The sequence below is a fragment of the Squalius cephalus genome (assembly GCF_949319135.1).
Source record: "Squalius cephalus genome assembly, chromosome: 21".
NCBI lineage: Eukaryota > Metazoa > Chordata > Actinopteri > Cypriniformes > Leuciscidae > Squalius > Squalius cephalus.
The window spans coordinates 2,592,524-2,618,707 of record NC_137142.1 but is presented as its reverse complement, the minus strand read 5'-3'; the positions used below and the strand labels follow the sequence as shown (position 1 = coordinate 2,618,707).

The 26,184-nt window shown below is 40.7% G+C and overlaps 2 protein-coding genes across 2 annotated transcripts; both read left to right on the top strand.

The window, feature by feature from the left end:
- Window positions 1–2,980: 2,980 nt before the first annotated feature.
- On the top strand, window positions 2,981–4,766 carry LOC307149778 (ladderlectin-like). The gene is made up of 5 exons (XM_079856347.1): window positions 2,981–3,015; window positions 3,208–3,290; window positions 4,006–4,128; window positions 4,301–4,412; window positions 4,586–4,766. The coding sequence occupies exons 1-5, from the start codon at window positions 3,000–3,002 to the stop codon at window positions 4,651–4,653; spliced, it is 402 nt and encodes a 133-aa protein (XP_079712473.1). The 5' UTR covers window positions 2,981–2,999; the 3' UTR covers window positions 4,654–4,766.
- Window positions 4,767–22,122: 17,356 nt separating this feature from the next.
- Window positions 22,123–24,044, top strand: LOC307149472 (ladderlectin-like; the record flags this gene model as incomplete). Its single annotated transcript, XM_079855816.1, has 6 exons — window positions 22,123–22,148; window positions 22,268–22,343; window positions 22,577–22,659; window positions 23,410–23,532; window positions 23,706–23,817; window positions 23,977–24,044. Exons 2-6 carry the CDS (start codon window positions 22,286–22,288, stop codon window positions 24,042–24,044), a joined length of 444 nt encoding a protein of 147 aa, XP_079711942.1. The 5' UTR covers window positions 22,123–22,148; window positions 22,268–22,285.
- Between the last annotated feature and the right edge of the window lie 2,140 nt (window positions 24,045–26,184).

Here is a 26,184-nt window from a genome sequence, read left to right as displayed (position 1 = left end):
TGGCGATCACATGTCACTTCATAACGTGAGATTTCAAGTTGAAGAGTAATGTACTCACCACTGCCATGTTCCCTCACGATGATGCTAAAACAGCTGAAAATATCCGCAAGGAATTGCAGAAGCAGCTTGTGTCAGTTCTCAAGTTTGATCCCTCTGTAATGAGTAAGGTGGTGTGGGTAACAGACCAAGGTTCGAATATTGTTGCTGCATTATGACCTTACCGGCGCTTGGACTGTCAGGACCACATCTACAACACGGTCCTCCGACATGCCTTGGACATCAATGAGCTGTCAGTAACAGTCCCAGAGGTTGGTGGAACGTTGCTGGCTGTTAAGAAAGTAGTCCGCTTCATAAAACAAAGCGGTCTGGCAAGCCAGTTATCCAAGACCGTTCTGCAGATGGGTGAAACACGTTACAGCACTGTATTTCTCACGCTCAAGTCTATGAAAGACGTGTATGCTGAACTACATGAAAAGCTGGAGAGTCGTGGAGAGGTCCAAAGAATGGCTGATGTGTCCCCAGATGTTCTGGATTTTCTGGTCGGTTTTCTCCACCCCTTCTACGAAGCCCAGCGGGAGTTGGAAGGTAATCAATATCCAACTTTGAGCCTTGTTGTGTTGTGGCACGAGAAGCTGAAGCGTCATTGCCAGCCAGTAAGCACTGACATGCCTTATCAAGCTACAATTCGCGCGCGCCACTTGGAATGGATTGGTAGGAAAGTCCAGATTCAGTCACTCCATAAACTGGCAATATTCCTGTGGCCAAAATACAACCAGCTGCGGATGTTTTGTGAAACTGAGAGAAATGCTATCCTGCGAGATGCAAAGAATTGGATTGCAAACTATCGAGCAACCGGTGGAAATGCGACTGAGGAGGAGCCGCCAGCTACAGAGGTGACGTCAGATACTCCGCCACCTGCAGCAAAAAAGAGAGCCCTGTCAGACTTTGAATTGGAGTGGGAGAATGTCGCCAAGGGGGGTGATGACACAGCTGTTGAGGATGAGATCCACATATACCTCAACCTTAAGCCTAGCAAGGACAAGGAGGAATATGACGATCGAGATTTGCTGGGTTGGTGAAGTCAACACGCGAAGACCATTCCTTTGTTGTCAAGACTCGCCCGTCATGTGTTGAGCATACCTGCAAGCAGCAGTAGCAGCGAACGCGTTTTCAGCACAGCAGGGAGGACGCTGGAGGAGAGGAGGACATCTCTGAAGCCTTCAACAGTGGATGCTGTTCTTTTTCTTCACAGCACTCGTGAATAAACTGAATGATGACCACCATATGTAGCAGCCTACCCTACACACACAGTTCAACGGATTTTTATTTATTTTATTAATTTTATTTAACATTAGCCAGTTGGCGAAGAGTTATTTTTGGACATTGTTTTGAACATTGTTCTTCAGTTCAGTTACTGAAAAGCAAAGAAAGGTAGGCCGTTTATTTACTTATTTTTGCGGTTTGATCCCGTAGCATTATTCTCCCTTCATGTTTATGCTTCTGTGTAATGGACAGTTTGTTTCAGGCCTATAATAAAAGTTTACCTCTTAGTAGCGTGTGACGTGTTTGTGTTTGCGTGTGTAGCAGAGACAGCGCACATCAGAGAGTGCGCGTCAGAGAGAGAGAGAGCGCAAAGAGCGCGCGCGTCAGAGAGAGCTTAAAAGTGATTGATGTTGGTCTCGGGTCGGGTCGGGTTCGGGCTGAAAAAATTGCAGGCGTTGTCGGGCTGGGCACACACATATATATATATATAATGCACATTTGAAAAACTTTTTTATATATAAAAATAAAATGTATATTTATTTGCAACAGTTGTGTTAACAGCAATAAGACATTTCTGTCTTAAAGGGGTGGTATAATGCCCTTTTCACAAGATGTAAAATATGTCTGTCCCTTTAAATGCAAATGAGCTGCTGCTCCTGGCAAAGGGGGCGGAGCTTCAAAGTGTCCTTTTACCTCACACAGGCCCTGATCACACCTAGCGTGATTGGCAGGTTCGAAAACATAAAAGGCTACCATAGGAAACCAATTGTAAAAAGGCGCCTCTCACTGCAAACGCGTCAGGTGTGATCGGGGCCACAGACATGCACTGAAAATTTTAAAAACTTTTAGCCTTTTATGTTCAAACCGGTGTCAGACAATGATGGAGAGTCTCAAGAAGAAGTAACAACATGTAGAATGCAACAGGACATTTCTGAATGGTTAGTTGATGAATTTATGTAGCTTATGTGTAGTTATCTTCTAGTCATTAGCATATTCTGTCATGATAATCTATAAATCGCATGTACATTTTAGGGTTTGTGATGTCACTAACCCTGGAGGAATCCTTAAAAAGCAATTTCTTTAAAAGAAAATATCTCCCTTTGCTTTTTTACTTTGAGCGTTGTAACTTTGCAGATGTTGTTTATGCTCAAACAGCAACATTACACACTAACTAAAGTTAAAAAATTGAAATCATAATCAACCACCCCTTTAAGAACAGCTGATGGACACCGTGCTGCGTTGTCATGGGAACATCCCAGGTGAAGATAATGAGAAAGTTACGGTTTCTAAACCGTGAATTTTTAGGGCCATGATATTCAAATGACGATTGTTTTCTGCCGCCACATTTATCAACGTCCGATCATTCGTACGATGGGATTGGCTGTATTGGAATGTTTCATGAATCACACCTGAACCCTGTCTAAGATGATTTCTGCGCTCGGATCTACGTTAGATTGATAAACGAGGCCCAATTAGTAGGCAATAAAAACAGGGCTCTTTCTGGAACTTAACAAACACTTCCTCTGAGATTCTGAAGACAACAGTCTGAAAAGCAAGGTGAGTTTTTGGAACAGAAACCTACTGAATAACATTTGCTTTGTCTTTAAAATACACTGAGATTCCACAGTGTGCAGCTTTGAGTGCAGACATCACTTTACCTGCTTATTCATTTTTAGGTTAATTTCTGGTTCATTATGGCAATGCTGAGAAGTCTTCTGCTGCTTTTTGTGATCTCCATGGGGAATGCAGATGGTAACAAAACATTTAATTGTAAAAACCCTTGCTAGTTTAAATCCGTTTTGGGAACGAATAAGATTCAATTTACTGATATTAGTATGATTAATGAAGGATTTTCAGTGTCAAAGGACACATATTTGTTAGCAATGTTTTTTTGCTATAAATATTACCAAATCCTAAACGTTAGGTACTACACTTTTGGTTTAGGAAGCTGTCCACGTGGATGGAAAGATTTTGGTCTCCGGTGCTACAAGTACTTCTTTCAATCGGTTCAATGGACCACAGCAGAGGTAATGTGTCAGCCTGATCTCATGAACATGCGTTTCTATTGCACGCATTGTGTATCGTGCAATTTATACGCGAAAAAGATATTTTACGTGCATATGATTTGATACGCACGTTATTGCGTGTAATACACACGCACCCCATACGACTAATCCTACCCATGCGTATGCACGTACCCTACACCACTACTAAACCTACCCATGCGTATCTTATGCACGTAAACTCATTTTGGCGTATAAATTGCACGATAAACCCAATGTGTCGTAGGCTATAGAGACGCATTTAGTGTGACCGGGTTGATTATACAACAAAGTTTTTTTTATTTTATTAGATGTCTTTAACTACATCTAAATAGTTTGGTACAATGTATTTGTGTTAATATAAAACACTTTTGCTGCTATTGAGGTGGGATTTGGGTAAGGTTAGGGACAGGTTTGATGGTATGGTTAGGTTTAAGGGTGGGTTAACACCGGGTCAACAGTTATCCTGGATCTAATTACAGCTGTATTAATTGCTTGCATTTAAAAATAAATTAGTAGTACAATGTAAAAATATTTGATTCTGTAAGCTTATTTTTAATTTAAATATTAGTACAGATTAAATACTCTTAATATAAGTGGGAATGTTTCTTTGTTTGCAAGTGACTAAAATGTTGTTTAAAGTCATTTATGCTTTCTGCTAAAAAGTTTAGATTTTGTAATGACAAATCTGTCTCTTCAGAGAAACTGTCAATCTTTTGGTGCGAATCTCGCATCTGTGCATGATCAAGCAGAGAATGATTTCCTGCTGAGTCTGTTGCCGTCTTCCACAAGAACTTGGGTTGGTGCTCATGATGGTGAACAAGTAAGTTAAATTGTGTGCCCTATAGAAACCTATTTGTTTGTCTAAACTGAAATTTCTGCTTTAATCAAAGGCAAAGTTTCTAATGAAGATGTTTGACTTCAAAGCTGAACTTAATTGGCTTAAGTCTGACTACAGTAGTGCACTTTTTGTATTCATTCTCTTCACTTATTAGGACGGAGAGTGGTTTTGGAGTGATGGAACTGTGTATGACTATACCAACTGGTGCTCTGGAGAACCTAACAATGCTGGTGTTCCTGAGAACTGTTTGGAGATCAACTGGACCTGTGAGTGCGCTTTTTTTTTTTTTTTTTTTTAAACTAATTTGCAATCCTATAATTTCATATCATACGGTAACATTAAATTACCCATTTGGATTTCACCAATTGCCTTAAATTGAACACCACTGATTACCGCTATAATGATCAAGAGTAACTGATTTCATTATTCCACCCTACAGCTAACCGTTGCTGGAACGATGCACCCTGTTCAACCTCAATGAACTATATTTGTGTTTCGGACACGTGAGATCATAATTGGTCATCCTGCTCCACATTTACTTTGTACTACACTCACTCTTTCTGATCTTATCACAAATGTTGTTCTGAAATTCAATCTCTTAATATTTTCTCTGAAACACTCCTCAAATTAATAAAAGCATTGAATTAAAGCATGTGCATTGTGGGCAATCAAATCTATATTGCATGGCAAGGTTTGAGGATATGGTTGGTAGACTGGCATTTAATGATATCAGGGAAGTGGTTTAAGCGCACACGGCAGCTTCATTGACACACTAGAAGACATTTGTTTCCTTCATTGGTTTGTAAGCAAATTTGGATTTCATCCAGAGCTCTTTGTTTTTGGTCTTATAAAATATTCATTATGATGCTGGACTTCACCATGATCTTTACATGGTATTCTGGCTCAAGTCCAAAACCCATGGTAATACCATGTTACTCTTTGTTGAATGTCACATGTATAGTGTAGGACAGGGCTTTTTAGATGTTGTACCAATTATTTCCCTTATGACGAGATGAAGCTCAATCTCTGTGATGTCACACTGACACACGCGTTCTGAATCTTCAGCTACAGTCATGGTTTCAATTTCAAGTGTCATTATTTGCAGCTAAAGTCCATAACTACGCCACTTTATGTATGATGTGTCATTCTAACCTTTAAAACTTTGCATTTGCATAAACTGTTTAAACTAATGTTTTTAGAAGTGAAACTACAACCACACCTTTTAATAAATAGCCTATATCAGATCAAAATGGTACATTTGTGTTTTAGTCCAGGAGATGTGGAACTGATGTTCACTGTCATAAATGAATCTTTGTACACTCTCATGAATAGGCCAAAAATTGGTTGACGTGATTGAGGAAATGGGAACCCCTTCACAGAAGACAACAACAACCTTCTGAAGCTGGACTCAAGAGAATTAGCAGACCAAGCTGTTGTGGATGCTGTTCGGGTTGCAGAGAGGATGGGCCAAGAGCAGTACAAACTCTGTTACAGAGATGCAGGGCACGAAACCCATCACCACCCCTTTGAAAAATTCACTGAAAAATGACTGTTTTCCACACTCTACATCACCTGTCAGACCCGTGATGGGAACCTAGAAAACTTCTTCAAACACGAAAATCAGGCCTACCTTCCATCACTCTCTCATGGTGGACTACGCTCTGGAAACAAGGCTGATCTGTTAAGTTGCCTAGAAAACAGTGTAAGCAGTGCCTAGGGCTCCAGACAAAAAAAAAAAAAATCAATTAAGGGGCCATTGGCTCCTATAAGGGATTTTTTTTTTAAAGTGTCCCTATTATGGTTTTTTAAATACTCCCCTTCATGCAGTGTGTAGCTGTTTGTGAATGTAAACATTCTGCAAAGTTGTAAAGTCGAAAGTGCACGATAAATAAAGTTGTCTCCCCCAAAAAAAGAATCGACTCTGAACCGACTAAAGTTGTTTGTATTTCGAATCCTACTGCTTTACGGTTCTACAGTATGTCACTAGAAAAAAACATTTGCATAATTCCCACCTATGTTGTATGTTGTCCGGCCACAAACAACTTGACCAGCCCTCAAACTTCACTTTACTGATTTTGACACGGGATTTGCAAAACGCTTGCTCTTGAAATATGGGTCAGTACCAAGTTTATTTGGACCAGCTTGCTCTTCAGAATCACAACCTGTAAGTATGAATAATTATTGATGTATATATTTTCTACCGGATGTTCAAAATACGTAGTTTTGTGTTTTATATTGTGTAAGTTTCTGGCTAACAGGCTAACTCACGTTATTACTGTCTTACTGAAATGCTTCTGCTAATCAGTTGTGATTAGGTATCACAATTACCTAAAACTGTGTCTATTAATGCAGATTGTCTGTCGTTCTTACTCCTTTGAGTAAAGATGGAGCAAGATTCACATTAGTGCTGGGCACCGTTATTGATACTGTTCCTGCATATGCACTGCAATAAATTAGAAATATAAACATGGGTTTGTTGATGGACATACACTTGTTAATTTTGATGGTGAGGAATTACAGCTGCAACATCTCATAATGTTCCATAACTGAGCAGCGTATCACTGAGAAACGTCCTGCTCAAGTTGTCCTTGCAGTGGAGGTTCGGGTTGAATAACTCGTTCCTCCAATGTATCATCATCGGACTTGCGCTCAGACTTATATGGTAAAATGGATGTCATCTCTATGGTCTTTACAGTGTGTACAATCGCTGAGCTTTAGGAAGCCTCCGGACAGAGCTATAATTCAGCTACTGTATGGCAATGGGCATATAGCTTCCGTCACACACGGTACGCAGTAGACCAATCACCACAGACTGAGCTATCTGGCCAATCAGAGCAGAGTAAGCTCATGGAAACGAGGGATTTAAGAGAGACTGATTAATCTGATGAGTCATTTGGGAATCATTGAAAAATGTGGGGATGTGCAATGAATATTATGAGAAAATTAAAGTGTTTTTTGACCTTTGATTCGTGTAAACCTGTTGTAGGAGACTAAAACAAAATGAGGAGATGCGCTACAAATAACGTGAAGTTCAGGCAATAACAGAAAACAGCAAAGATTAAACGATTGAGAATAAGAATCCAAATCAGTATCACTTAAAAACGAGAATTGTTAACAATTATACCATGGTCTGGGTGAATACTCGATTCTGATTGGCTGCAGGGTGTCCATTAAAAAGTGATAGAGGACACCTAGTAAATAAACTGTCAGGCGTAACCAGGGAAACCAAGTTATTGTTTGTAAAAACTTTAGAATTCGATTGTAAAACTAATTAAAATATAAACTAATGTTTTAAAAATGTGTTATTTGGCAAGTGACCATGGTATAGGCGGGTTAATGCCCTTCGAGGTGTCCATTGTCAGGTATTAATGGACTTCGGCGGAGGCAACCGTCCGACGTGCGTTCACGCCTCGCCATCGTCCATTAATACCTGACAAGGACAACTCGTTGGGCATTAACCCTTTCTTATTTCACGTCCACACAGCTGACATATTTACCTGTTGTAGTTTATCCACGTTGTGTACACGAAATAGACACTGCCTTCAAGCACTTTTACAGTACTTGCATGTTCATTCATTGACACGTCTCCGTTGTTTTCTATCTTTCTCATGCTGGCACAGCCGTCAGCGTTGTTGATAGAGATGAGGGCTTTGAAAAAGCCTTTGACATGCGTTTCTGACGTGGAAAGCTGATCCTCACTGTCCCTGTGCATATTTTGGCACTCGAACTGAGTGAGGTCTTTTTCCACTGTAACTTTTCTGCGTGTTGTCACATTTTATTTTCGTCAACACAACAAAAGATTTGATGGGCTACTCATCACAGAACATGCAGGTATAAAAGGCACGGAATTTTTAATCATAACATGTAAATTTATATTGTTGCCAGTGGAGATCTCAGCAAAAATATCACTCGCAAATTAATATTTTTGGTTGCAAATGCGACCGTTTTAGTCGACGTCTGGAGCCCTGGTGCCTCACGAAACAGTGCCCCAGACAGTGAGGTCCAAATACTAGATGGGTCGCATTTGCAACCAAAAATATTAATTTGCGAGTGATACATACATACCTGCCCATGAGATTGCCAAGTCTCTGGGTCCTGACAAGTCAAAGGCCCATCCTGTGTTTGATACCTTCACTGGCTGTGACACAGTATCTGCATTTGCAACCAGGGGCAGGAAAACAGCATGGGATACCTGGAATCCAGATGACATGGCAACAGTGTGGAGCTTCACAATTCTCCTCTACGATCACACCAGCAGCCAACTCAACATTGATCAAGCTCATCTTGAGTTGTTCATAAAGAAAGGAAGAGGAACTAAGGACGCACTGGTGCAGCACCTCAAAAGAGCAGTGTACCAAGGAGGACACTGTTGGGGACAAGCACTTGAGGTGGCACCAAATATGCCATCTCCAACAGACCAGGGTTAGATGGACCCAAGCGATTGGAGACCATTATGGTCAACTCTTTCACAGACAAGCCAGTCCATCCTTGAACTCTGAAGTTGTGGCTGCAAGAAAGGCTGCCGAGGGCATTGCAAATGCAAATGCAAAAAAAAAAAAAAAAGCGTCCTTAAACATCACACAGCTGTGTTAATGTGGAGGAGACTGTGAAGGAGACAGTAAAGAATAGGTTCAACCAAAACAAAAAATATTTGTGTTTGACACATTCTTTTTAAGCTATGTTGCTAGGTCATATTGAATATTCTACTCTTTACAGTCACTGTATTGTCAGGGTTAATGAACAAATGTATTAAGATTTTAAACTCTACACAACATGCATGCAACAAACATGATATTTTAAAGTCTAGCCTAGGTTCTCAAATACTGCCATAGGCTTCTCGCATCACTGAATTAACCATTAACTATTCTCCTGAATAGTTTATGATGTTGTATATGGTTTTGTTGTAATCCTTGACCATCAGAACATAGGGATAGACATCACATAGACATCACATTTTACATGTTATCATGTTTGGTTCAGCAGATATGATCTCCGCAACGGAGAGCCGCAACGAGGCGTTTTTGCGATGGCTCCATTTCTGAAAATGTTCAGGGCACCAAACTGTACAAGTGTACCAAGTTTAATGCTTTTATGAAAAAGTGAACATTTCACCTCAAATTTTGCACATATTACCTGGACTATTTGTTGAAATGGACATAACTACTTTCTGGTGTAGGTTTACACAAAAACAAGTAGATTATGTTTGGTTCATATAGCCTGCAAAATCCAAGACCTTCGGTGCAGCTTGGACCCCTGTATTAATAATATATTTTTTGAATAAACATTTTATTAGAAATACAAATGAGTTTTTTGCTGAAGGTTAAACGCATAACTGACCATTTACTAATGAATTATATCTGACAATTATGCCTAATGGGTGTCTGTAAACTCCTATTCAGCTATATATGATTTATATTAATGGTATATTTAATGATCTCTATCACACAAACACTGTAATTCCATACCTCCGTTTTGGAACCAAAAGTTGAGGTTATTCGCTTACTTACCCTTAAACATACCCGGATATGTCACATATCCATTCACACAAACATTGCAAATGTCGCCTGTAGGAACATAGGTGACTTGATGAAGAACACAGCTTTGGGGGCAGGGCCTCCAAAGAACTCTCCCCTCCATTTGGATGATCCGGAGAACGACCGGGCTGGGTTGGAACGAACGACTGGGCAACATTCGTGACTCATAGTCCTCACGCTTCTGCACCTCAGAGAAACAGAGACTCCACGGCATCACCAAAGAGGCCGGAGGGAGTGATTGGAGCCTTTCTTTTTTTCAGCCAGATGAGCCCTGAACTTGCACGGCTTGGACTGCAAGCTGAGATCCGCGCCCAGAGATGAAAGGACGGGCACAGATGCACGGCGACGGGCTCCTCGAAGGGGGGCATGCACACAGAGCCGTGGGCTTCCGCCTCGTCCACGTGGGAGAAGATGGCCTGGGTGGCAGCGTGGACACGCGCCGATTGGGGTGCAGGCCACAACTTAACCACGTGCTCATGGAAGTCGTGGGAGAACGGAGTCCTCCTCCTCGAAGCAGCCTGGCGGCGGCCCGACTGCACATACCTAGGAATATGATTAATTTTGGTATTTTGACTCGTCTGAAGCATTTCACGTCGAGTCCAGCGCGTCTGCGAAAAGGACCGGTGGAACGTGGCGACGGCACAGGACTATGACCCCAGGCCTTGTCGTCACCGTCGTTTCTGGGTGGGGGAGGGCCCACTAGTGGCTCCCTGGTGGCAGTGGGCCTCGACCCCGTAATAGTATGAGCAAAAACCCTTCCTGGTTGTCAAGTGCGCACCGGCAGGTTGACGCAGTGCACGCACGTGGAGTCCAAGAAGGCCACGTTGGCCGGGGCCGGGCCCAGGCAGGTGGCGTAGTACTCGTAGGTGTGGGGCCCGCATAAATTCTGCAAAGGTTAGCCATTGGATGCGAAGAAGAAAAGGTAACTAGTCCTCAGGTGCAATTTCAACAATGACAGCGTGAAGAAAGAGATTCTGACGCAATTGTCGCACCATGCATTTTATAATGCCCGCAAGCCTGTCAGTATTTGCATACTTTGCAACAATTGGCCAGCTGTTCCAAGCTGCCGTTAGCCTATAAGATTTCAACAAAAGTGGAGAAAAGAGCAGTTCCCGCAGCATCAGCTGACGCAATGTAGAAGTTACCGCTCTCGAAAGGGAACCCAAAACCAAGCGTCACAGTATCTCTTTGTCACAACCCTGAAAGTTAAAGCGTGGGTTAATAACATGAGCACTTAACTCCATCATGTACATGTGCCACATATGTCACATATCATCTTCATGTTGTTGCAAGTTTTAAAGTTGAGAGCAGATAGAAATAGGCCTTCACTCACACACACACACACACATTAATATAAAAATAAAATGTATATTTATTTGCAACAGTTGTGTTAACAGCAATAAGACATTTCTGTCTTAAAGGGGTGGTATAATGCCCTTTTCACAAGATGTAAAATATGTCTGTCCCTTTAAATGCAAATGAGCTGCTGCTCCTGGCAAAGGGGGCGGAGCTTCAAAGTGTCCTTTTACCTCACACAGGCCCTGATCACACCTATGCTGCGTTCCAGTCCAAAACTGTCATGCCCTTCACTCGCAAACTTCCCTCCGTCTCGTTCACTCGGATGTACGTCATTGCGAGTGCCCACTACTGACGGAAACTGCAGTGGGCTGAACTGGAACGTCCTAAGCCCTTGATCACTTGGAATCAGCTGTGGAGTTGATTTATTATTTACATTTTTTTTCCTTTAAGAATTTGTTTAATGCCGCATCCAAATGTTTATGTGTGTTTGGGTTGTTTTAAACAAAAAATATATATAATTAATATATCATAGAGTTGTCTGTTGTGGTGGTGATTAGATGAGATATGTGGTGACGTCACAATCGTACTGCATTGTGGGACATAAAGGTGCCTGAAGTGTACATTTGAAGCAGACTCGCTCCCTCGGTCAAAATCGAGGGAACGAGGGTCTGTCCATATAAACTTCCCTCGTCCACTTCACGAAGTGGAACGCACTTCAAAATGGCGGCAGGGATTCCCCCAAGGGGAAGTGCTTAGGGAAGTTCGCAAGTGCGTGTCTAAAAGTGGACTGGAACGCAGCACAAGCGTGCTTTGCAGGTTCGAAAACATAAAAGGCTGCCATAGGAAACCAATTGAAAAAAGGCGCCTCTCACTGCAAACGCGTCAGGTGTGATCGGGGCCACAGACATGCACTGAAAATTTTAAAAACTTTTAGCCTTTTATGTTCAAACCGGTGTCAGACAATGATGGAGAGTCTCAAGAAGAAGTAACAACATGTAGAATGCAACAGGACATTTCTGAATGGTTAGTTGATGAATTTATGTAGCTTATGTGTAGTTATCTTCTAGTCATTAGCATATTCTGTCATGATAATCTATAAATCGCATGTACATTTTAGGGTTTGTGATGTCACTAACCCTGGAGGAATCCTTAAAAAGCAATTTCTTTAAAAGAAAATATCTCCCTTTGCTTTGAACTTTGAGCGTTGTAACTTTGCAGATGTTGTTTATGCTCAAACAGCAACATTACACACTAACTAAAGTTAACAAATTGAAATCATAATCAACCACCCCTTTAAGAACAGCTGATGGAAACCGTGCTGCGTTGTCATGGGAACATCCCAGGTGAAGATAATGAGGAAGTTACGGTTTCTAAACCGTGAATTTTTAGGGCCATGATATTCAAATGATGATTGTTTTCTGCCGCCACATTTATCAGCGTCCGATCATTCGTACGATGGGATTGGCTGTATTGGAATGTTTCATGAATCACACCTGAACCCTGTCTAAGATGATTTCTGCGCTCGGATCTACGTTAGATTGATAAATGAGGCCCAATTAGTAAAGTAGGCTATAAAAACAGGGCTCTTTCTGGACCTTAACAAACACTTCCTCTGAGATTCTGAAGACAACAGTCTGAAAAGCAAGGTGAGTTTTTGGAACAGAAACCTACTGAATAACATTTGCTTTGTCTTTAAAATACACTGAGATTCCACAGTGTGCAGCTTTGAGTGCAGACATAACTTTACCTGCTTATTCATTTTTAGGTTAATTTCAGGTTCATCATGGCAATGCTGAGAAGTCTTTTGCTGCTTTTTGTGATCTCCATGGGGAATGCAGATGGTAACAAAACATTTAATTGTAAAAATTCTTGCTAGTTTAAATCCGTTTTGGGAACGAATAAGATTCAATTTACTGATATTAGTATGATTAATGAAGGATTTTCAGTGTCAAAGGACACATATTTGTTAGCAACGTTTTTTTGCTATAAATATTACAAAATCCTAAACGTTAGGTACTGGATACACTTTTGGTTTAGGAAGCTGTCCACGTGGATGGAAAGATTTTGGACTCTGGTGCTACAAGTACTTCTCTCAATCGGTTCAATGGACCACAGCAGAGGTAATGTGTCAGCCTGATCTCATGAACATGCGTTTCTATTGCACGCATTGTTTATCGTGCAATTTATACGCGAAAATGATATTTTACGTGCATATGATTTGATATGCACGTTATTGCGTGTAATACACACGCACCCCATATGACTAATCCTACCCATGCGTATGCACGTACCCTACACCACTACTAAACCTACCCATGCGTATGCACGTACCCTACTACACCACTACTAAACCTACCCATGCGTATCTTATGCACGTAAACTCATTTTGGCGTATAAATTGCACGATAAACAATGTGTGCTAGGCTATAGAGACGCATTTAGTGTGACCGGGTTGATTATACAACTTTTTATTTTTTTTTATTAGATGTCTTTAACTACATCTAAATAGTTTGGTACAATGTATGTGTTAATATAAAACACTTTTGCTGCTATTGAGGTGGGATTTGGGTAAGGTTAGGGACAGGTTTGATGGTATGGTTAGGTTTAAGGGTGGGTTAACACCGGGTCAACAGTTATCCTGGATCTAATTACAGCTGTATTAATTGCTTGCATTTAAAAATAAATTAGTACAATGTAAAAATCATTTGATTCTGTAAGCTTATTTTTAATTGAAATATTAGTACAGATTAAATACTCTTAATATAAGTGGGAATGTTTCTTTGTTTGCAAATGACTAAAATGTTGTTTAAAGTCCATTTATGCTTTCTGCTAAAAAGTTTAGATTTTGTAATGACAAATCTGTCTCTTCAGAGAAACTGTCAATCTTTTGGTGCGAATCTCGCATCTGTGCATGATCAAGCAGAGAATGATTTCCTGCTGAGTCTGTTGCCGTCTTCCACAAGAACTTGGGTTGGTGCTCATGATGGTGAACAAGTAAGTTAAATTGTGTGCCCTAAAGAAACCTATTTGTTTAAACTGAAATTTCTGCTTTAATCAAAGGCAAAGTTTCTAATGAAGATGGTTTGACTTCAAAGCTGACCTTAATTGGCTTAAGTCTGACTACAGTAGTGCACTTTTTGTATTCATTCTCTTCACTTATTAGGACGGAGAGTGGTTTTGGAGTGATGGAACTGTGTATGACTATACCAACTGGTGCTCTGGAGAACCTAACAATGCTGGTGTTCCTGAGAACTGTCTGGAGATCAACTGGACCTGTGAGTGCGCTTTTTTTTTTAATTTTTTTTTTTTTTTTAACTAATTTGCAATCCTATAATTTCATATCATACGGTAACATTAAATGACCCATTTGGATTTCACCAATTGCCTTAAATTGAACACCACTGATTACCGCTATAATGATCAAGAGTAACTGACTTCATTATTCCACCCTACAGCTAACCGTTGCTGGAACGATGCACCCTGTTCAACCTCAATGAACTATATTTGTGTTTTGGATGCGTGAGATCATAATTGGTCATCCTGCTCCACATTTACTTTGCTTGTACTACACACTCTTTCTGATCTTATCACAAATCTTGTTCTGAAATTCAATCTCTTAATATTTTCTCTGAAACACTCCTCAAATTAATAAAAGCATTGAATTAAAGCATGTGCATTGTGGGCAATCAAATCTATATTGCATGGCAAGGTTTGAGGATATGCTTGGTAGACTGGCATTTAATGATATTAGGGAAGTGGTTTAAGCGCACACGGCAGCTTCATTGACACACTAGAAGACATTTGTTTCCTTCATTGGTTTGTAAGCAAATTTGGATTTCATCCAGAGCTCTTTGTTTTTGGTCTTATAAAATATGCATTATGATGCTGGACTTCACCATGATCTTTACATGGTATTCTGGCTCAAGTCCAAAACCCTGTGGTAATACCATGTTACTCTTTGATTTGTTGAATGTCACATGTATAATGTAGGACAGGGCTTTTAGATGTTGTACCAGTTATTTCCCTTATGACGAGATGAAGCTCAATCTCGGTGACGTCACACTGACACGCGCGTTCTGAATCTTCAGCTACAGTCATGGTTTCAATTTCAAGTGTCATTATTTGCAGCTAAAGTCCATAACTACACCACTTTATGTATGTTGTGTCATTCTAACCTTAAACTTTACATTTGCATAAACTGTTTAATCTAATGTTTTTAGAAGTGAAACTACAACCACACCTTTTAATAAATAGCCTATATCAGATCAAAATGGTACATTTGTGTTTTAGTCCAGGAGATGTGGAAATGATCTTCACTTTGTCATAAAAGCATGAATCTTGGTACACTGTCTCATGAATCATGAATAGGTCAAAAATTGGTTGACGTGATTGAGGAAATGGGAACCCCTTTGCAGAGGACAGCAACAACCTTCTAAAGCTGGACTCAAGAGAATTAGCAGACCAAGCTGTTGTGGATGCTGTTCGGGTTGCAGAGAGGATGGGCCAAGAGCAGTACAAACTCTTTGTTACAGAGATGCAGGGCACGAAACCCATCACCACCCCTTTGAAAAGGAACAAGCTCTCTCTTATTAAAACAGCTCCAATAAGAGGACAGTCCAAGACAAAACTCACTGAAAAATGACTGTTTTCCACACTCTACATCACCTGTCAGACCTGTGATGGGAACCTAGAAAACTTCTTCAAACAATGGAAATCAGGCCTACCTTCCATCACTCTCTCATGGTGGACTACGCTCTGGAAACAAGGCTGATCTGTTAAGTTGCCTAGAAAACAGTGTAAGCAGTGCCTAGGGCTCCAGACAAAAAAAAAATCAATTAAGGGGCCATTGGCTCCTATAAGGGAATTTTGTTTTTAAAGTGTCCCTATTATGGTTTTTATTATGGTTTAGTTACCTATGATCACGCGCGTGAACTCGGCAATCGACTACTTTGGACTTCAACCGAAAACAGGATGTAAATACAGGTATTTGCGCTGGCTTAAATAACATCATTTTTATCCATTTCTTTCACATCTACTGCAGTCAGATTCACTCGTGTTCACTCTGAAGGAATCACTCACATGACCTGTGCACTTGTAATGACACATCAAGGATGTTAAGAGGCTAAAAGCAGGTTTAAATATTGCCCCATTGAAGTCAACAGGGTGCAAATTTTAAAAAGAGGATAACACGGTGTAGGCAACACCGATTTTTGTCGTTGTTCTCTGTATTGACAGCACTCCAAATTGACAAAACAATGAGCTCAATGTTAAAATTGACCGGAGTTCTCCTTTAAAGCAGATTGTCTGTCGTTCTTACTCCTTTGAGTAAAGATGGAGCAAGATTCACATTAGTGCTGGGCACCGTTATTGATACAGTTCCTGCATATGCACTGCAATAAATTAGAAATATAAACATGGGTTTGTTGATGGACATACACTTGTTAATTTTGATGGTGAGGAATTACAGCTGCAACATCTCATAATGTTCCATAACTGAGAAACGTCCTGCTCAAGTTGTCCTTGCAGTGGAGGTTCGGGTTGAATAACTCGTTCCTCCAATGTATCATCATCGGACTTGCGCTCAGACTTATATGGTAAAATGGATGTCATCTCTATGGTCTTTACAGTGTGTACAATCGCTGAGCTTTAGGAAGCCTGCGGACAGAGCTATAATTCAGCTACTGTATGGCAATGGGCATATAGCTTCCGACACACACGGTACGCAGTAGACCAATCCCCACAGACTGAGCCATCTGGCCAATCAGAGCAGAGTAAGCTCATGGAAACGAGGGATTTAAGAGAGACTGATTAATCTGATGAGTCATTTGGGAATCATTGAAAAATGTGGGGATGTGCAATGAATATTATGAGAAAATTAAAGTGTTTTTTGACCTTTGATTCGTGTAAACCTGTTGTAGGAGACTAAAACAAAATGAGGAGATGCGCTACAAATAACGTGAAGTTCAGGCAATAACAGAAAACAGCAAAGATTAAAAGATTGAGAATAAGAATCCAAATCAGTATCACTTAAAAACGAGAATTGTTAACAATTATACCATGGTCTGGGTGAATACTCGATTCTGATTGGCTGCAGGGTGTCCATTAAAAAGTGATAGAGGACACCTAGTAAATAAACCGTCAGGCGTAACCAGGGAAACCAAGTTATTGTTTGTAAAAACTTTAGAATTCGATTGTAAAACTAATTAAAATATAAACTAATGTTTTAAAAATGTGTTATTTGGCAAGTGACCATGGTATAAGCGGGTTAATGCCCTTCGAGGTGTCCATTGTCAGGTATTAATGGACTTTGGCGGAGGCAACCGTAAGACGCGCGTTCACGCCTCGCCGTCGTCCATTAATACCTGACAAGGACACCTCGTCGGGCATTAACCCTTTCTTATTTCACGTCCACACAGCTGACATATTTACCTGTTGTAGTTTATCCACGTTGTGTACACGAAATAGACACTTTTACAGTACTTGCATGTTCATTCATTGACACGTCTCCGTTGTTTTCTATCTTTCTCATGCTGGCACAGCCGTCAGCGTTGTTGATAGAGATGAGGGCTTTGAAAAAGCATTTGACATGCGTCTCTGACGCGGAAAGCTGATCCTCGCTGTCCCTGTGCATATTTTGGCGCTCGAACTGAGTGAGGTCTTTTTCCACTGTAACTTTTCTGCGTGTTGTCACATTTTATTTTCGTCAACACAACAAAAGATTTGATGGGCTACTCATCACAGAACATGCAGGTATAAAAGGCACGGAATTTTTAATCATAACATGTAAATTTATATTGTTGCCAGTGGACATCTCAGCAAAAATATCACTCGCAAATGAATATTTTTGGTTGCAAATGCGACCGTTTTAGTCGACGTCTGGAGCCCTGGTGCCTCACGAAACAGTGCCCCAGACAGTGAGGTCCAAATACTAGATGGGTCAGCGGTCATCAACATGCTGAAACAAGGCGTAGCTAAAACTTTCAATGACTTTTCCAGCAAGAACTTCATACATGATATCGATTACCCCTTTTCCACCAAAAAAGAACTGGTTCGGAACTGGTGCTGGTTCAAAGTTGGTTCAACTTGCGGTTGATGCTACTCCATGTGGCGGACGCTGCAAAAAAGGATTTAAAAAGATTACCCTGCGCACTGTGGACACAGATGTTGGGCGTCCTAGCCATTGCAAATGTGTTTGAGCTGGACGATGAGGAGTTGCGCGTGGCATTTTGGACTGGCAAGAACTTTAGATACATACCTGCCCATGAGATTGCCAAGTCTCTGGGTCCTGACAAGTCAAAGGCCCATCCTGTGTTCGATACCTTCACTGGCTGTGACACAGTATCTGCATTTGCAACCAGGGGCAGGAACACAGCATGGGATACCTGGAATCCAGATGACATGGCAACAGTGTGGAGCTTCACAATTCTCCTCTACGATCACACCAGCAGCCAACTCAACACTGATCAAGCTCATCTTGAGTTGTTCATAAAGAAAGGAAGAGGAACTAAGGACGCACTGGTGCAGCACCTCAAAAGAGCAGTGTACCAAGGAGGACACTGTTGGGGACAAGCACTTGAGGTGGCACCAAATATGCCATCTCCAACAGACCAGGGTTGGATGGACCCAAGCGATTGGAGACCATTATGGTCAACTCTTTCACAGACAAGCCAGTCCATCCTTGAACTCTGAAGTTGTGGCTGCAAGAAAGGCTGCCGAGGGCATTGCAAATGCAAAAAAAAAAAAAAAGCGCCCTTAAGCATCACACAGCTGTGTTAATGTGGAGGAGACTGTGAAGGAGACAGTAAAGAATAGGTTCAACCAAAACAACAACAAAATAGTTTTTTTTTAAAGTAAATATTTGTGTTTGACACATTCTTTTTAAGCTATGTTGCTAGGTCATATTGAATATTCTACTCTTTACAGTCACTGTATTGTCAGGGTTAATGAACAATTGTATTAAGATTTTAAACTCTACACAACATGCATGCAACAAACATGATATTTTAAAGTCTAGCCTAGGTTCTCAAATACTGCGATTGTCTTCTCGCGTCACTGAATTAACCATTAACTATTCTCCTGAATAGTTTATGATGTTGTATATGGTTTCGTTGTAATCCTTGACCATCAGAACCATCACATTTTACATGTTATCATGTTTGGTTCAGCAGATATGATCTCCGCAACGGAGAGCCGCAACGAGGCGTTTTTGCGATGGCTCCATTTCGGGAAATGTTCAGGGCACCAAACTGTACAAGTGTACCAAGTTTAATGCTTTTATGAAAAAGTGAACATTTCACCTCAAATTTTGCACATATTACCTGGACTATTTGTTGAAATGGACATAACTACTTTCTGGTGTAGGCTTACACAAAAACAAGTAGATTATGGTTGGTTCATATAGCCTGCAAAATCCAAGACCTTCGGTGCAGCTTGGACCCCTGTATTAATAATATATTTTTTAAATAAACATTTTATTAGGTACAAATGACTTTTTTGCTGAAGGTTAAACGCATAACTGACCATTTACTAATGAATTAATATCTGACAATTATGCCTAATGTGTGTCTGTGTTTATTCATATAGCAGCCTAGTCATAACTCATAAACTCCTATTCAGCTATATATGATTTATATTAATGGTATCTTTAATGATCTCAATCACACAAACACTGTAATTCCAAACCTCCGTTTTGGAACCAAAAGTTGAGGTTATTCGCTTACTTACCCTTAAACATACCCGGATATGTCACATATCCATTCACACAAACATTGCAAATGTCGCCTGTAGGAACATAGGTGACTTGATGCAGAACACAGCGTTTGGGGGCAGGGCCTCCAAAGAACTCTCCCCTCCATTTGGATGATCCGGAGAATGACCGGGCTGGGTTGGAACGAACGACTGGGCAACATTCGTGACTCATAGTCCTCACGCTTCTGCACCTCAGAGAAACAGAGACTCCACGGCATCACCAAAGAGGCCGGAGGGAGTGATTGGAGCCTTTCTTTTTTTCAGCCAGATGAGCCCTGAACTTGCACGGCTTGGACTGCAAGCTGAGATCCGCGCCCAGAGATGAAAGGATGGGCACAGATGCACGGCGACGGGCTCCTCGAAGGGGGGCATGCACACAGAGCCGTGGGCTTCTGCCTCGTCCACGTGGGAGAAGATGGCCTGGGTGGAAGCGTGGACACGCGCCGATTGGGGTGCAGGCCACAACTTAACCACGTGCTCATGGAAGTCGTGGGAGAACGGAGTCCTCCTCCTCGAAGCAGCCTGGCGGCGGCCCGACTGCACATACCTAGGAATATGATTAATTTTGGTATTTTGACTCGTCTGAAGCATTTCACGTCGAGTCCAGCGCGTCTGCGAAAAGGACCGGTGGAACGTGGCGACGGCACAGGACTATGACCCCAGGCCTTGTCGTCACCGTCGTTTCTGGGTGGGGGAGGGCCCACTAGCGGCTCCCTGGTGGCAGTGGGCCTCGACCCCGTAATAGTATGAGCAAAAACCCTTCCTGGTTGTCAAGTGCGCACCGGCAGGTTGACGCAGTGCACGCACGTGGAGTCCAAGAAGGCCACGTTGGCCGGGGCCGGGGCCGGGCCCAGGCAGGTGGCGTAGTACTCGTAGGTGTGGGGCGGGTCGATGGGGCCCGCATAAATTCTGCAAAGGTTAGCCATTGGATGCGAAGAAGAAAAGGTAACTAGTCCTCAGGTGCAATTTCAACAATGACAGCGTGAAGAAAGAGATTCTGACGCAATTGTCGCACCATGCATTTTATAATGCCCGCAAGCCTGTCAGTATTTGCATACTTTGCAACAATTGGCCAGCTGTTCCAAGCTGCTGTTAGCCTATAAGATTTCAACAAAAGTGGAGAAAAGAGGAGTTCCCGCAGCATCAGCTGACGCAATGTAGAAGTTACCGCTCTCGAAAGGGAACCCAAAACCAAGCGTCACAGTATCTCTTTGTCACAACCCTGAAAGTTAAAGCGTGGGTTAATAACATGAGCACTTAACTCCATCATGTACATGTGCCACATATGTCACATATCATCTTCATGTTGTTGCAAGTTTTAAAGTTGAGAGCAGATAGAAATAGGCCTTCACTCACACACACACACACATTAATATAAAAATAAAATGTATATTTATTTGCAACAGTTGTGTTAACAGCAATAAGACATTTCTGTCTTAAAGGGGTGGTATAATGCCCTTTTCACAAGATGTAAAATATGTCTGTCCCTTTAAATGCAAATGAGCTGCTGCTCCTGGCATAGGGGGCGGAGCTTCAAAGTGTCCTTTTACCTCACACAGGCCCTGATCACACCTAGCGTGCTTTGCAGGTTCGAAAACATAAAAGGCTGCCATAGGAAACCAATTGAAAAAAGGCGCCTCTCACTGCAAAAAACGCGTCAGGTGTGATCGGGGCCACAGACATGCACTGAAAATTTCAAAAACTTTTAGCCTTTTATGTTCAAACCGGTGTCAGACAATGATGTAGAGTCTCAAGAAGAAGTAACAACATGTAGAATGCAACAGGACATTTCTGAATGGTTAGTTGATGAATTTATGTAGCTTATGTGTAGTTATCTTCTAGTCATTAGCATATTCTGTCATGATAATCTATAAATCGCATGTACATTTTAGGGTTTGTGATGTCACTAACCCTGGAGGAATCCTTAAAAAGCAATTTCTTTAAAAGAAAATATCTCCCTTTGCTTTGAACTTTGAGCGTTGTAACTTTGCAGATGTTGTTGATGCTCAAACAGCAACATTACACACTAACTAAAGTTACAAAATTGAAATCATAATCAACCACCCCTTTAAGAACAGCTGATGGACACCGTGCTGCGTTGTCATGGGAACATCCCAGGTGAAGATAATGAGGAAGTTACGGTTTCTAAACCGTGAATTTTTAGGGCCATGATATTCAAATGACGATTGTTTTCTGCCGCCACATTTATCAACGTCCGATCATTCGTATGATGGGATTGGCTGTATTGGAATGTTTCATGAATCACACCTGAACCCTGTCTAAGATGATTTCTGCGCTCGGATCTACGTTAGATTGATAAATGAGGCCCAATTAGTAAAGTAGGCTATAAAAACAGGGCTCTTTCTGGAACTTAACAAACACTTCCTCTGAGATTCTGAAGACAACAGTCTGAAAAGCAAGGTGAGTTTTTGGAACAGAAACCTACTGAATAACATTTGCTTTGTCTTTAAAATACACTGAGATTCCACAGTGTGCAGCTTTGAGTGCAGACATAACTTTACCTGCTTATTCATTTTTAGGTTAATTTCAGGTTCATCATGGCAATGCTAAGAAGTCTTCTGCTGCTTTTTGTGATCTCCATGGGGAATGCAGATGGTAACAAAACATTTAATTGTAAAAACCCTTGCTAGTTTAAATCCGTTTTGGGAACGATTAAGATTCAATTTACTGATATTAGTATGATTAATGAAGGATTTTCAGTGTCAAAGTACACATTTGTTGGCATATAATCACACAAACTTGAAATAAGCTACATAAAATAAACGTTTTTTTTGCTATAAATATTAAAAAATCCTAAATGTTAGGTACTGGATACACTTTTGGTTTAGGAAGCTGTCCACGTGGATGGAAAGATTTTGGACTCCGGTGCTACAAGTACTTCTCTCAATCGGTTCAATGGACCACAGCAGAGGTAATGTGTCAGCCTGATCTCATGAACATGCGTTTCTATTGCACGCATTGTTTATCGTGCAATTTATACGCTAAAATGATATTTTACGTGCATATGATTTGATATACACTTTATTGCGTGTAATACACATGCACCCCATACGACTAATCCTACCCATGCGTATGCACGTACCCTACACCACTACTAAACCTACCCATGCGTATGCACGTACCCTACACCACTACTAAACCTACCCATGCGTTGCGTATGCACGTAAACTCATTTTGGCGTATAAATTGCACGATAAACACAATGCGTGCTAGGCTATAGAGACGCATTTAGTGTGACCGGGTTGATTATACAACAAAGTTATCTTTTTTTATTAGATGTCTTTAACTACATCTAAATGGTTTGGTACAATGTATGTCAATATAAAACACTTTTGCTGCTATTGAGGTGGGATTTGGGTAAGGTTAGGGACAGGTTTGATGGTATGGTTAGGTTTAAGGGTGGGTTAACACCGGGTCAACAAAGTTATCCTGGATCTAATTACAGCTGTATTAATTGCTTGCATTTAAAAATAAATTAGTAGTACAATGTAAAAATATTTGATTCTGTAAGCTTATTTTTAATTGAAATATTAGTACAGATTAAATACTCTTAATATAAGTGGGAATGTTTCTTTGTTTGCAAGTGACTAAAATGTTGTTTAAAGTCATTTATGCTTTCTGCTAAAGTTTAGATTTTGTAATGACAAATCTGTCTCTTCAGAGAAACTGTCAATCTTTTGGTGCGAATCTCGCATCTGTGCATGATCAAGCAGAGAATAATTTCCTGCTGAGTCTTTTGCCGTTTTCCACAAGAACTTGGGTTGGTGCTCATGATGGTGAACAAGTAAGTTAAATTGTGTGCCCTAAAGAAACCTATTTGTTTGTCTAAACTGAAATTTCTGCTTTAATCAAAGGCAAAGTTTCTAATGAAGATGGTTTGACTTCAAAGCTGAACTTAATTGGCTTAAGTCTGACTGCAGTAGTGCACTTTTTGTATTCATTCTCTTCACTTATTAGGACGGAGAGTGGTTTTGGAGTGATGGAACTGTGTATGACTATACCAACTGGTGCTCTGGAGAACCTAACAATGCTGGTGTTCCTGAGAACTGTCTGGAGATCAACTGGACCTGTGAGTGCTTTTTTTAAAACTAATTTGCAATCCTATAATTTCGTATCATACGGTAACATTAAATGACCCATTTGGATTTCACCAATTGCCTTAAATTGAACACCACTGATTACCGCTATAATGATCAAGAGTAACTGATTTCATTATTCCACCCTACAGCTAACCGTTGCTGGAACGATGCACCCTGTTCAACCTCCATGAACTATATTTGTGTTTCGGACGCGTGAGATCATAATTGATCAGCCTGCTCCACATTTACTTTGATTGTACTACACACACTCTTTCTGATCTTATCACAAATGTTGTTCTGAAATTCAATCTCTTAATATTTTCTCTGAAACACTCCTCAAATTAATAAAAGCATTGAATTAAAGCATGTGCATTGTGGGCAATCAAATCTATATTGCATGGCAAGGTTTGAGGATATGCTTGGTAGACTGGCATTTAATGATATCAGGGAAGTGGTTTAAGCGCACACGGCAGCTTCATTGACACACTAGAAGACATTTGTTTCCTTCATTGGTTTGTAAGCAAATTTGGATTTCATCCAGGGCTCTTTGTTTTTGGTCTTAAAATATGCATTATGATGCTGGACTTCACCATGATCTTTACATGGTATTCTGGCTCAAGTCCAAAACCCATGGTAATACCATGTTACTTTGTTGAATGTCACATGTATAGTGTAGGACAGGGCTTTTTAGATGTTGTACCAGTTATTTCCCTTATGACGAGATGAAGCTCAATCTCTGTGATGTCACACTGACACATGCGTTCTGAATCTTCAGCTACAGTCATGGTTTCAATTTCAAGTGTCCTTATTTGCAGCTAAAGTCCATAACTACGCCACTTTATGTATAATGTGTCATTCTAACCTTTAAAACTTTGCATTTGCATAAACTGTTGTTTAAACTAATGTTTTTAGAAGTGAAACTACAACCACACCTTTTAATAAATAGCTTATATCAGATCAAAATGGTACATTTGTGTTTTAGTCCAGGAGATGTGGAAATGATGTTCACTGTCATAAATGAATCTTGGTACACTGACTCATGAAAACAGTGTACGCAGTACCTAGGGCTCCAGACAAAAAAAAAAAATCAATTAAGGGGCCATTGGCTCCTATAAGGGATTTTTTTTTTTAAAGTGTCCCTATTATGGTTTTTTTTAAATATTCCCCTTCATGCAGTGTGTAGCTGTTTGTGAATGTAAACATTCTGTAAAGTCGAAAGTGCACGATAAATAAAGTTATCTCCCAAAAGAAAGAATCGACTCTGAACCGACTAAACAAGTTGTTTGTATTTTGAATCCTACTGCTTTACGGTTCTACAGTATGTCACTAGAAAAAACATTTGCATAATTCCCGCCTATGTTGTATGTTGTCCGCCCACGAACAACTTGACCAGCCCTCAAACTTCACTTTACTGATTTTGACACGGGATTTGCAAAATGCTTGCTCTTGAAATATGGGTCAGTACCAAGTTTATTTGGACCAGCTTGCTCTTCAGAATCACAACCTGTAAGTATGAATAATTATTGATGTATATATTTTCTACCGGATGTTCAAAATACGTAGTTTTGTGTTTTATATTGTGTAAGTTTCTGGCTAACAGGCTAACTCACGTTATTACTGTCTTACTGAAATGCTTCTGCTAATCAGGCGTGATTAGGTATCACAATTACCTAAAACTGTGTCTATTAATGCAGATTGTCTGTCGTTCTTACTCCTTTGAGTAAAGATGGAGCAAGATTCACATTAGTGCTGGGCACCGTTATTGATACTGTTCCTGCATATGCACTGCAATAAATTAGAAATATAAACATGGATTTGTTGATGGACATACACTTGTTAATTTTGATGGTGAGGAATTACAGCTGCAACATCTCATAATGTTCCATAACTGAGCAGCGTATCACTGAGAAACGTCCTGCTCAAGTTGTCCTTGCAGTGGAGGTTCGGGTTGAATAACTCGTTCCTCCAATGTATCATCATCGGACTTGCGCTCAGACTTATATGGTAAAATGGACGTCATCTCGGTCTTTACAGTGTGTACAATCGCTGAGCTTTAGGAAGCCTCCGGACAGAGCTATAATTCAGCTACTGTATGGCAATGGGCATTTAGCTTCCGACACACACGCTGTACGCAGTAGACCAATCACCACAGACCATCTGGCCAATCAGAGCAGAGTAAGCTCATGGAAACGAGGGATTTAATGGCCTTGTTACTCTAGGAAAGATAAATCACAAATGTGATGACATCAGGTAACACTTTATTTTAAAGTGATGTATAATTACACGTTACATGCACTTACAGTAATAACAGAATTATGTATAGTTACAAGCAACTAACTTTAAACTAGAGGTCGACC

What these genes read in the sequence shown, in the direction of transcription:
- LOC307149778 (XM_079856347.1), top strand. An exon ending in GTGCTCATGATGGTGAACAA is followed by an intron (nt 4,129 to 4,300) that starts GTAAGTTAAATT and finishes TTCACTTATTAG; the next exon opens with GACGGAGAGTGGTTTTGGAG. An exon ending in TTTGGAGATCAACTGGACCT is followed by an intron (nt 4,413 to 4,585) that starts GTGAGTGCGCTT and finishes TCCACCCTACAG; the next exon opens with CTAACCGTTGCTGGAACGAT.